A 12,666-nucleotide genomic window follows, 5' to 3' on the forward strand; every position below is an offset into this window, starting at 1 on the left:
GACAGTTCCAAACTGTCCTGTGTCCTGATCACGTCTCCCAGTTGCTAGGCAACGAGAACATCAGAAATCCCATCATGCTTTGCACAGCATCATGGGAAAAATGCTCGGGCAGTTTTCTTTGATGGGGTGGAGCTTAGCTTCTAAGCAGCTAAAATTAGGTTTGAGTATGAAAAACAAAGCTCTGATGCTGTAAACCTGTTAAACACCAAGCCTTTTCAGTGCTGTGGAGTAGATTTTTAGTCTAGAGGTTCACTATAAAGGAGTTATCAAGCAAATTAATGAAAATGAGGTTTACTACCTGGGGCTCTCTCCAGCCCCTTGCAGTCGACTGTCCCACGCCGACCGCTCCGCTCCCCGCAGGTGCCTGATCGGTATTCAGGGGGGTGTCGCGGGTCGGTCGGACTTACTGCGGCTGCTGCGCAGTTCGCCGCGGCCCAAGTGCCCGTGATTGACAGCGGTGCTTCGTACGGCCGCAGTAAGGCCGACCCCGCGGTTAGCCTGAATACCGAGCGGGGGAGCGGAGCGATCGGCGTGGGACAGTCGGCTGCAAGGGGCTGGAGAGAGCCCCAGGTGAGTAAACCTAATTTTCATTAATTTGCCTGTTAACTCCTTTAAAAGGACAGGGCTGGGGAACTCCGCTATATAGGCCTTGTGTCTTATAGATCAAACTCCACGAGTCTAAATAACACTTCCACGTCACAACATCTATGCTTTAGCCGACATCTTCATATCAGCCGTATCATGCTCACATTTTCTAAGAATTGTCCAAAAAAAAAGTAGGCTGCGGAGAAAGTGGGGATAACTTACCTTGGCAACAGGAGACTTCCTCAGGTTGGCCTTTAGGATGGCAATGCGGGACTTCTCGTCGGGCAGTGGAATGTAGATAAGCTGATCCAGACGGCCAGGACGTAGGATGGCTGGGTCAATGATATCTGGTCTGTTGGTGGCTCCGATGATGAAGACATTCTTTTTGGTGGACATTCCATCCATTTCCGTCAGGATCTGGTTGATGACTCTGTCGGCAGCTCCACCGCCGTCACCGATGTTACCACCACGGGCCTTGGCGATGGAGTCCAATTCATCAAAGAAGAGGACGCATGGAGCAGCCTGCCTGGCCTACCACACAACAAACATCTTGTTACTGATCACATATCCTCCAAGAGAAAACCAGCAGGCAATCTCGACAAATCACTCCACAACGGCCCTTACCTTGTCGAAGATTTCTCTGACGTTGGCTTCGGACTCTCCGAACCACATGGTGAGCAGCTCGGGCCCTTTGATGGAGATGAAGTTGGCCTGACACTCATTGGCAATGGCCTTGGCTAGCAGAGTCTTACCACATCCAGGCGGGCCATAGAACAGCACGCCTTTGGATGGAGTCATGCCAAACTTTAAGAACTTATCTGGATGCTCCACTGGATACTGGAATCACAAAGGAAACACAAAGCTTCAGGTTTAGTTTCAAATAGTTTTTTTTTTTTTTGCACATTAAAGAGAATCTGTAACATCAAAAAGATCCCCTGGGGGGTACTCACCTCGGGTGGGGGAAGCCTCAGGATCCTAATGAGGCTTCCCACGCCGTCCTCCGTCCCTTGAAGGTCTCGCTGCAGCCCTCCGTACAGCTGTGACGTCAATATTTACCTTCCCAGCTCCTGCGCAGGCGCTCTGGCGGCTCTGAAGTAGGCGGAAATGCCCAATCGCCATTGGGTCTGCTCTACTGCGCAAGTCTCAGGCCTGCGCAGTAGAGCGGACCCGACTGAGATCGGGTATTTCCGTCTACTTTGGAGCCGAGAGCAGCCACAGCGCCCCCCCTGGAGCCTGCAAAGGTAAATATTGAATCAACAGTTGGGTCTGTCGGCGGCTGTTAGGAGGGCTGCAGCGAGACCCCCGTGGGACAGAGGACAGCGTGGGAAGCATCATTGGGATCCTGAGGCTTCCCCCACCCGAGGCGAGTTCCCCCCCCCCCCCCATCTTTTTGATGTTACGGTGTCTCTTTAAAGGATTACAGCCATCAGGTATGTGTAGTCATTTCAAGTGTAGCATAAATGTAAAAGCACTCTCTAAACTACAGGTGTCAAACTGAAGGCCAAATGTGGCCCTTCTTGCCATTTTGTGTGGCCGTCGAAAGCTTACAAACGTCCATCATTGTAAGCAGCAAAAGAGACAGCACGCTGCCTTCCCGTCCAGAGGAACACACCGGTGACAGTTTCTCTGATTGAAACATGGTCAGTTTGAGCCAGGGTGCAGCAATAATCCATGCACACATCTCCCCCCCCCCCCCCAAGGTAATTAGCACATTGGATCCAACGTGTTTTGTCTTGTGTTCTTCCTGGCAGCTGCACACTCTGTGGTTCCATACCGCCAACTCCTGACCACATGACATGCCTCAGGAGCCAGAGGTATGCGCATAGAGCGCGTGGCTTTCTGGAAGACCAGAGGATACCTGAAGCTGTGCTGGAGCAGGGAAATATGAAACTCTTCCACTAGGCTACTCTGCAGAAGTGGGAGGAGCAAGCTCCCCCCCCCCCCCCCGTCACTATAGTTACAATACTTAGTTTGAGACTGTCCAAAAAAAATGTTAAACATTTTAACAGTTTGGCCCGCAACTTATTAGGTTTTAGATTTTCTCCCCATACATGATTTAGTTATACACCCCTGCAGTCTGAACAGTCATATTTGCACTGCCAAAACGAATAGGACCCACTACAGATCGATGATCACAGATGCAATTGCTTGCATTTTGTAAAATTATTTCAGCAGTGATTCTCAATGCCTATTTTAGTGCCAGCGTTTGTGATTAGCGATTTTATTTTTTTGGTAGTAAAACAGCTGCAAAATCTCTTTCACAATTGCAAAGTGATTTTGCAGCGTTCCTATCCCTAATGTTGAAGTGCAATTTCTGAAAAAGGCTGTAGGCAGAGCGGCTGCATTCTCTCCAGTGTGCTCATCACCCATCCCTTTAATCGGCTGAAAGTGGGACCCAGACTCCCAGGCCTTACTGTTTTCCTTAAAGTCCCACTGTAAAAAATTCTGTTGAACCCAAATACTGGACAGGAAATGCAGCTTGGGTCTGGAAGTCGACCTTACACCTCTCACCTATACTCAACTAGTGACACAGCCTCCTGAGCGCGCGTGCGAGAGTAGAGTGCGAGTGGTAGTGAATGAGAAGATCCAGCACTTCAATATCCTCCTATGTGTACATTGGTTAAGACCGCTGTCTTTTACTAAATGCCGGCAAGTAAACCTTTGCACATTACTTCTGACGCAACAGGGATTTCTTTATTTGTAATTAAGAAAAAGCTGTAGTGCACTATTTTCAAATGTGCCTTAATAAAGCTCTTTTTTGAACACTAAAGTATATCCATTGGAAAAAGTATACCCAGTTAGATGTAAATCATTCTAACAATGAAATATTATGCAAAGTTTGGATGCAACTTTGTGTGGGTTCAAAACAGACCAATCAAAACCCACCTTGGTTTCACTGATTGGTCCATTTTCAAGCTGCATCAACTCATTGACCACCTCTAATACCTGTCAGAAAAACAAACCCTTCCCCTTCCTGGCATTACAACTTACCTGACCAGGAACAAGACTCCAGACAAGAACCACGTACATACTGCATGGGCACACTTGTTCCAGCTAAGTGACGTAGTGGAGAAAGCCTAGTCCATGGCCTGAAAGGAACTCACCTGTACCAACTCCTGCAGTTCCCTTTTAACGTCTTCTAAGCCACCAATGTCCTCCCAGGTCACCTGCGGCACTTCCACCACCGTCTCACGCAGCGCTGATGGGTTGCTCTGACTTAGCGCCCACTGCAAGAGAGAACCATGTGATCAGGAATGATAGGCCACAGCCACACGTCTTCCAGAAAATGAGGTCAGAGGAACAGTCATTGCACATACCCTGAAGTCATCCATAGTGACAGCCAAAGAGTTCATCACTTCAGCATCTATGGTTTCGTCTTCTAAGTCTATGAGATCCATCTTCTTCCGGATGGCCTGGAGTGCAGCTTCAGAACACAGGGCGGCAAGATCGGCCCCCACGTGACCGTGAGTCTCATTCGCAACCTGGAGAGGCACAAAGAGGAGGAGCTATAGAGAAGCACTAACATACAGGGCAGGAAGATCTGCCCCCACGTGACCGTGAGTCTCATTTGCAACCTGGAGAGGCACAAAGAGGAGTTATAGAGAAGCAAAAACATACAAGGCGACAAGATTCTCCCCCACGTGACCGTGAGTCTCATTCGCAACCTGGACAGGCACAAAGAGGAGTTATAGAGAAGCAAAAACATACAAGGCGGCTAGATTCTCGCCCACGTGACCGGTGAGTCTCATTCGCAACCTGGAGATGCACAAAGAGGAGGAGCTATAGAGCAGAACGAGACCATGAGTCTAATTTGCAACCTGGAGAGGCACAAAGAAGGAGCTATAGAGAAGCACAAACATACAAGGCGACAAGATTCTCCCCCACGTGACCATGAGTCTCATTCGCAACCTAAGAGTCGCACAAAGAGGAGGAGCCATGTGCTTGGACCCCGGACAGAAGAGATGTCGGCACAGGTCTGAATGTGCTCGGACCCCGGGCAGAACAGATGTCGGCACAAGTCTGAATGTGCTCGGACCCCGGGCAGAACAGATGTCGGCACAAGTCTGAATGTGCTCGGACCCCGGGCAGAACAGATGTCGGCACAGGTCTGAATGTGCTCGGACCCCGGACAGAACAGATGTCGGCACAGGTCTAAATGTGCTCGGACCCCGGACAGAACAGATGTCGGCACAGGTCTGAATGTGCTCGGACCCCGGACAGAACAGATGTCGGCACAGGTCTGAATGTGCTCGGACCCCGGACAGAACAGATGTCGGCACAGGTCTGAATGTGCTCGGACCCCGGACAGAACAGATGTCGGCACAGGTCTGAATGTGCTCGGACCCCGGACAGAACAGATGTCGGCACAGGTCTGACTGTGCTCGGACCCCGGACAGAACAGATGTCGGCACAGGTCTGAATGTGCTCGGACCCCGGACAGAACAGATGTCGGCACAAGTCTGAATGTGCTCGGACCCCGGGCAGAACAGATGTCGGCACAAGTCTGAATGTGCTCGGACCCCGGACAGAACAGATGTCGGCACAATTCTGAATGTGCTCGTACCCCGGACAGAACAGATGTCGGCACAGGTCTGAATGTGCTCGGACCCCGGACAGAACAGATGTCGGCACAGGTCTGAATGTGCTCGGACCCCGGACAGAACAAATGTCGGCACAGGTCTGAATGTGCTCGGACCCCGGACAGAACAGATGTCTTGCTCGGACAGAACAGATGTCGTGCTCGGACCCAACAGATGTTGGCACAGGTCTGAACAGATATCCTATTCAGCATAGGATCGCTTGACAAGTCCTTTACCAGTTATGCTCTGTTCCGTGAATAGGAACATTTTAGGCTCGAGTGTGAACTGAGCCCAAGATTAATACATCATTATTATGCCTATGCCAGCACCACAATACAGACCTGTTCCAGATCCACGTCATCCGCCAGCTTCATGTTCTTGGTGTGAATCTGAAGGATTTCCAGCCTGCCGGTAGCATCAGGGATTCCGATGTCCACTTCCCTGTCGAAACGGCCTGAGAAGAAACACAGAACAGGATCATTGCCAACGCTCCGAGTAACAGGAGAGCAATGAATCTCCAGATACAGGCTGGAGCTACTTCTTGGTTACCAACAGGGAGCAGCAGATATAAAACACAAGTCAGATGGATCTGCCAGTGGGTGGGCTCTGCGGCTACTAGCGGGACTGGGATCAGAGCTAGGTTTCTGCCTTTGATTTTTTGTGTAAAAAAAAAAAAAAAAAAAAAAGAAAAAAACACAATCTCTGGGCTGGGCCCTCTAAATAGTGATTGCAGTTTTCAAAGCGCTTTTAGTAGCGATATTGGCAACGTTTCTAGAGCGATTCATCGTATTATGAAAGCAGTTTTTAATTTGAAGTGTATCTGAACTCTTGCACAGGACAGAAGGAGAAACGTAGAGAAATGCACCCTGAATGTATTTAGAGAGTTTAGGCCATCTAAACCCCCCTCATCTGTGTCTAATCACAAGCTGTAATTTCATCTCCCCTCTGTGTCACATGACAGATAAGCCCATTTGGAAGCACAGGCTGTAAACAATATGTCCGCTTCCATGAATCAGGAAGTAGAAACTGTGCAGATTTATTTTAGGATTTGTATCGGCTGTAAAAAAGAAATAGTTTTTATGTTTAAGGGTTATTATGCTGTTGTGTGCCTTTTAGAGCAGAGAGGAGTTCTGAGTTCAGGTCCACTTTAATTCTAGAGATTTGTATAGGGATTGCCCTTTTTAAGTTCTAGGTCATAAAATAATTTTGTGAAGTGAATAAAAGCAATTTTGCAACAATCCTGTACTTTGTAGAGAAGCGCAGTCACTCCAAAGACGCTGCAGGACCCGCTGTGGTATCAGCCGGACGGAAAGGGGGGGGTACCTTACCGAAACGTCGCAGCGCTGGATCAATGCTGTTGGGTCGGTTGGTGGCAGCCATGACTATGACGTGCGCTCTCTGCTTTAGGCCGTCCATGAGTGTTAGCAGCTGAGACACGATACGACGTTCCACTTCTCCGTGTGTCTGTGGGGAACGAGAGACAATCACATTCAGTCCAGAGCTGTCAACAAGGAAGGTGCAAAAGGCAACAGACAGCATTTACAGAGACCTTCCTTCCTAAACCCACCTTCTCTCTCTTGGGGGCAATGGCATCCAGTTCATCAATGAAGATAATGGCGGGAGCGTTCTTCTCAGCTTCTTCGAAGGCTTTGCGCAGGTTGCTCTCAGATTCACCGGCCAGCTTACTCATGATCTCAGGACCTGGAGAGGAGAACCAGCACATATCACTCTCCTATACATGCCGGGCAATTTACCTTCTCATCATCCTCTAAAGTGACTAGCAGATGACATCCCTCCATCAGACAATAGACCAGTCTCCATCTGACCATGCTCTGGTAGACTGGGTCAGTGGGAGATGCAGCTGGCTTCACTTCTGTTTGGCATTTCTGGTCTAAAGAACTTTCTCTGCTGTGCCTGTGACAATGCCTCCCTGGTGCCCAGCGACTGCCGTCAGCCGGGGCCACGCCTCCCTGGTGCCCAGCGACTGCCGTCAGCCGGGGCCACGCCTCCCTGGTGCCCAGCGACTGCCGTCAGCCGGGGCCACGCCTCCCTGGTGCCCAGCGACTGCCGTCAGCCGGGGCCACGCCTCCCTGGTGCCCAGCGACTGCCGTCAGCCGGGGCCACGCCTCCCTGGTGCCCAGCGACTGCCGTCAGCCGGGGCCACGCCTCCCTGGTGCCCAGCGACTGCCGTCAGCCGGGGCCACGCCTCCCTGGTGCCCAGCGACTGCCGTCAGCCGGGGCCACGCCTCCCTGGTGCCCAGCGACTGCCGTCAGCCGGGGCCACGCCTCCCTGTTGCCCAGCGACTGCCGTCAGCCGGGGCCACGCCTCCCTGTTGCCCAGCGACTGCCGTCAGCCGGGGCCACGCCTCCCTGTTGCCCAGCGACTGCTGTCAGCTGAGAACGCCTCCCCGTTGGGTGACAGCCTATTATGGTCACCAGTCTCTAGTAGGCAGGCATAAAAAAAAAAAGTAAGGATGACAATGAGCAGGTAGAGAAAATTAAAGTGATTAAAGAAGGCGATGCAGTTCTATAAATCGGTAAGGAGTTTTTGTAGCACTTTTGCATGACTATTCTTAGATAATGCTATTATGGAAGCTGACTGAGAACAGCAGATTGTGGTATTAGTGCACCAACCCTCCTCAGCCAGGTCCCAGCGTAGCCTGGGGAATCAGTGCTTACTGAAAGAGAATATTTCTTACCATTGATAAGGAAGAAGAAAGCGCCAGTTTCATTAGCCACCGCTCGGGCAATCAGGGTCTTTCCAGTTCCGGGGGGTCCGTACAGTAGAATGCCACGCGGAGGCTGTGTGTAAAATTCAACAGATGCATAACTCAAGCTAACAATTTCAAATAGTGGAAAAGTTCTGAATGGTCCAGAAGCTTTCCAGATCTACTTCAAGCCCACCCCTGCTGTCCAGTATCCTCTTATTTCTGGCCATCCTCTTGTCAGTGTACAAGCGCATCTATACCGGGCAACTGTGAGTAATGTCTGCACATGCCCAGTAGAACAAAGTTCTCATGCATGGAGGAAAAGCTGTGCTGAGCGGCTGTGTTCTACTGGGCATGTGTGGACAATAACTGAGCGCGCCCAGTACAGATGCTCTTGTACACGGATAGAGCGCTGTCAGAAAATACATTCAACAAGCTTGTCAAGTATGTTTAAAGGGACCCGGTGGGTAAAACATACTGTGGGGTGCAAGAGGATCCAGGAAGCCTCTGACTTCCCCACTAATGGTTTCTCATTCCCCTCTCACCCTTTTCCACTTCCAGTATAGTTACATAGTTATTTTGGTTGAAAAAAGACATACGTCCATCGAGTTCAACCAGTACAAAGTACAACTCCAGCCTGCTCCCTCACATATCCCTGTTGATCCAGAGGAAGGCGAAAAAACCCCCACAAGGCATGGTCCAATTAGCCCCTAAAGGGAAAAATTCCTTCCCGACTCCAGATGGCAATCAGATAAAATCCCTGGATCAACATCATTAGGCATTACCTAGTAATTGTATCCATGGATGTCTTTCAACGCAAGGAAAGCATCTAAGCCCCCTTTAAATGCAGGTATAGAGGTTGCCATAACTACTTCCTGTGGCAATGCATTGCACATCTTAATCACTATTACTGTAAAGAACCCTTTCCTAAATAAATGGCTAAAACGTTTTTCCTCCATGCGCAGATCATGTCCTCTAGTCCTTTGAGAAGGCCTAGGGAGAAAAAGCTCATCCGCCAAGCTATTATATTGCCCTCTGATGTATTTATACATGTTAATTAGATCCCCTCTAAGGCATCTTTTCTCTAGACTAAATAAACCCAGTTTATCTAACCTTTCTTGATAAGTGAGACCTTCCATCCCACGTATCAATTTTGTTGCTCGTCTCTGCACCTGCTCTAAAACTGCAATATCTTTTTTGTAATGTGGTGCCCAGAACTGAATTCCATATTCCAGATGTGGCCTTACTAGAGAGTTAAACAGGGGCAATATTATGCTCGCATCTCGAGTTTTTATTTCCCTTTTAATGCATCCCAAAATTTTGTTTTAAACTGGACCTGAACTCTTGCACAGGACAGAAGGAAAACCGAGAGAAATGAACACTGTATGTATTTAGAGTTTAGCCTGTCTAAGTCATCATCTGTGCCTCATCACTGTCATTAGATCTCTCAGCTGTGTCAGCTGGCTGCCTCGGCAGAGCAGCTAATTTGTAAACATAGGATGTGAACCCTATGTCTGCCTCCATGAAACCATTAACTAGACACACTGCAGATTTATTGCAGGATTTGTATCAGCTGTAACAAGGAAATGTTTTTCTTTAAAGATGATGTTGCTTATCTTTTAGAGCAGAGAGGAAGTTGAGTTCAGGTGTGCTTTAAGTTCTGGTTGGTAGTTGAATAATATCTCCTTCTTGAAGGTAAAGCAAACGCCACCTGCCTTTCATTATTATATCACACTTTGAGCTTTTCCTAAAACATCCGTCTGTGTTCCTACCAGAGAGCCGTGCCAACCAATATCTGTCGCTGCCCATACACTAGTCAATCTTTACAGACAAGATCAATAAATGAGATTACCTTCACACCGATAGCCTTGAAGAGGGCGGGGTGCCTAAGCGGGAGCTCCACCATCTCCTTGATCTGTGCCAGCTGCTTCCTGCAGCCCCCGATATCATCATAGCCCACTTCATTCAGAGACTCCTCTTCATCCTGCCAGAGGAGGGGGGGGGAAGCAGAGGGCTTATACAGGGAATCATAACTCACAACCAGCATCTGGATCAGAACACTAACGCTACAGCAGAAGACAAAGCACAGAAATGCATTCTCTGGACTGGTGAATGACAGGTGGCGATATAGGCCTGTAAACATGAACAAGGCAAACTGAGGCTTGGTGGTGGGGGAGTGATAGTCTGCGGTAGTGTTGCTGTGTGAATTTGGGTTTCCTCAGGTGCATTTCAAGTGACCAAGGTGCTTTATCCTTCCTGCTTGGAATGCAGTCATGGTCCTGAAGTGCTGCCGGAGGACATTATGCGGTCTCCAAATTAGGAAACCCAGATTTGAACAGCACCGCTAGCCTGCGGCTATATTTACTGGTAGGGAGCAGGTCTTATTTCCAGTGGAGGGAAGTGAAATATTTCTCTTAAGACCGAATTGGAAAGCATAATTATTTTGTTCCCTATCAATTTTGTAGATCTCCTCTAAGGTTGGCATATTGTGTTTTGGTTTCAAATATTTTTATTGGTGTAAAGCATAACAAAGACACATGATCTGTAATCATACCCACACAGGAGTGATATATACAGAGATAAGCCACAGTCAAAGCAATTAATGATTAAAGTAAATAAGAACATCAGGAACACATTAAAAACCAGTTGTACGCAAGTCTCACGCCCCGTTCACACTACATGCGTTGCCGTCTGCATGCGGGAGGCAGACACGCGTGAACATCAGAGGTGCATAGACTGACCTGTCTGATCTTCACATTACATGCGTTGTGGACCAGTGTGGTGCGCATAGGGGAGGGATTTTTAGCAAAACACGCAGCTCACCCATTCACTACAAGTAAATGGGATCAGCCACGCAACGCAGATGGCGTGCGATCGTACGCGTTGCTTTACGATCGCATGGCCATCTGCTGGTTGCAATGTGAACGAGGTGAGAACAATATGATGGACAGTTAAAAAGAGTGCAAAACTAATTCAGGCCACAATTCTTCAACCATGAAATTCAAGGCATCCAAGCATTATGGAAACTACTCACGTTTAGCAGTAAGATGTTCAGCCAGCATTACATTATTAAAATTAAAAACATCAACTGGCAAATGCAAGAAAATTAATTTTGTGCTTTTCTTTTAGCCGTTCAGGCTATATCAAACATGTGACACCCTGGCCTGCGGGACAAACTGGAGGCACTGCCACCAAATGTGCCAAAGCGTGCGTAGATAGGCACAGCCTCTAAAACATATCAGAGGCTTACTGTGGTCAACAACAACAACAAATAACATTTGTAAAGCGCTTTTCTCCCGTGGGACTCAAAGCGCATAAGCATGGCTCCGACCATCGTGGTACAGAGGAAGAATTTTATAAATCTGGAAATGCCAGGCTAAACAGGTGGCTTTTCAGTCTGGATTTGAATAGCTCCAGGGATGGTGCTGTCTTTACTGGGTGTGGCAGGGAGTTCCAAAGAGTAGGGGCAGCATGACAGAAGGCTCTGTCTCCAGATTTTTTGAGGTGCAACCTGGGAGTGACCAAGTTTATAGAACTTGCTGATCTGAGGTTGTGAGAGGTGTGGTGCAGCTTCAGCAAGTCCTTCATGTATCCAGGGCCCAGATTGTGCAGGGATTTGAATGTCAGCAGTCCAAAGCTCATGTTCTCAGTCCGGAGGGATATATGCTTATTGTAAGAGCTTGACAGAGGTCTCTAATGCTGAATAGTACATATCCTTACTGAGAGCCTGGCAGCAATGAACCTAACGCTTTTCAGACGAGGCTTTTCTTTCCGCCGTTGAGGCTACATCATACATGTGACACAGATTTGGCCCTCAAATGGTTTCCCCACTTTGCATTAGGTTTGGTCCACTCTAGACCACCAGGGCAGCTATAAAGGGGTGAAGCCCTAGGTCGATAGGAAGCCATATGGGGGTGGGGTGGAAGAGTAAAGCTCTAGACACCAGGGAGCTGGATAGGGGAGGGAGGAGGACCACTAGACACCAGGGAGCTGGATAGGGGAGGGAGGAGGACCACTAGACACCAGGGAGCTGCATAGGGGAGGGAGGAGGACCACTAGACACCAGGGAGCTGCATAGGGGAGGGAGGAGGACCACTAGACACCAGGGAGCTGCATAGGGGAGGGAGGAGGACCACTCGACACCAGGGAGCTGCATAGGGGAGGGAAGAGGACCACTAGACACCAGGGAGCTGTATAGGGGAGGGAGGAAGACCACTAGACACCAGGGAGCTGTATAGGGGAGGGAGGAAGACCACTAGACACCAGGGAGCTGTATAGAGGAGGGAGGAGGACCACTAGACACCAGGGAGCTGCATAGGGGAGGGAGGAGGACCACTAGACACCAGGGAGCTGTATAGGGGAGGGAGGACCAACACTAGACACCAGAGAGCTGCATAGGGGAGGGAGGACCACTAGACTCCAGGGAGCTGGATAGGGGAGGGAGGAGGACCACTAGACACCAGGGAGCTGCATAGGGGAGGGAGGAGGACCACTAGACACCAGGGAGCTGTATAGGGAAGGGAGGAGGACCACTAGACACCAGGGAGCTGGATAGGGGAGGGAGGAGGACCACTAGACACCAGGGAGCTGGATAGGGGAGGGAGGAGGACCACTAGACACCAGGGAGCTGTATAGGGAAGGGAGGAGGACCACTAGACACCAGGGAGCTGTATAGGGGAGGGAGGAGGACCACTAGACACCAGGGAGCTGTATAGGGGAGGGAGGAGGACCACTAGACACCAGGGAGCTGTATAGGGGAGGGAGGAGGACCACTAGACACCAGGGAGCTGCAT

The 12,666-nt window shown here is 49.5% G+C and overlaps 1 protein-coding gene across 1 annotated transcript in view; it reads right to left on the minus strand.

The window, feature by feature from the left end:
• VCP (valosin containing protein) overlaps positions 1-12,666 on the minus strand; it is a 69,417-nt gene that overhangs the window by 10,437 nt on the left and 46,314 nt on the right. The window contains exons 6-14 of the mRNA XM_068252548.1: positions 9,726-9,857; positions 7,865-7,967; positions 6,733-6,866; positions 6,494-6,629; positions 5,507-5,619; positions 3,903-4,067; positions 3,690-3,812; positions 1,210-1,422; positions 808-1,116 (exon numbers count right to left, since the gene is read on the minus strand). Of these exons, the coding sequence (XP_068108649.1) occupies positions 808-1,116; positions 1,210-1,422; positions 3,690-3,812; positions 3,903-4,067; positions 5,507-5,619; positions 6,494-6,629; positions 6,733-6,866; positions 7,865-7,967; positions 9,726-9,857 (1,428 nt within the window). The remainder of the gene's footprint in view (positions 1-807; positions 1,117-1,209; positions 1,423-3,689; positions 3,813-3,902; positions 4,068-5,506; positions 5,620-6,493; positions 6,630-6,732; positions 6,867-7,864; positions 7,968-9,725; positions 9,858-12,666) is intronic.

Source organism: Hyperolius riggenbachi, chromosome 1, assembly GCF_040937935.1.
Source record: "Hyperolius riggenbachi isolate aHypRig1 chromosome 1, aHypRig1.pri, whole genome shotgun sequence".
NCBI lineage: Eukaryota > Metazoa > Chordata > Amphibia > Anura > Hyperoliidae > Hyperolius > Hyperolius riggenbachi.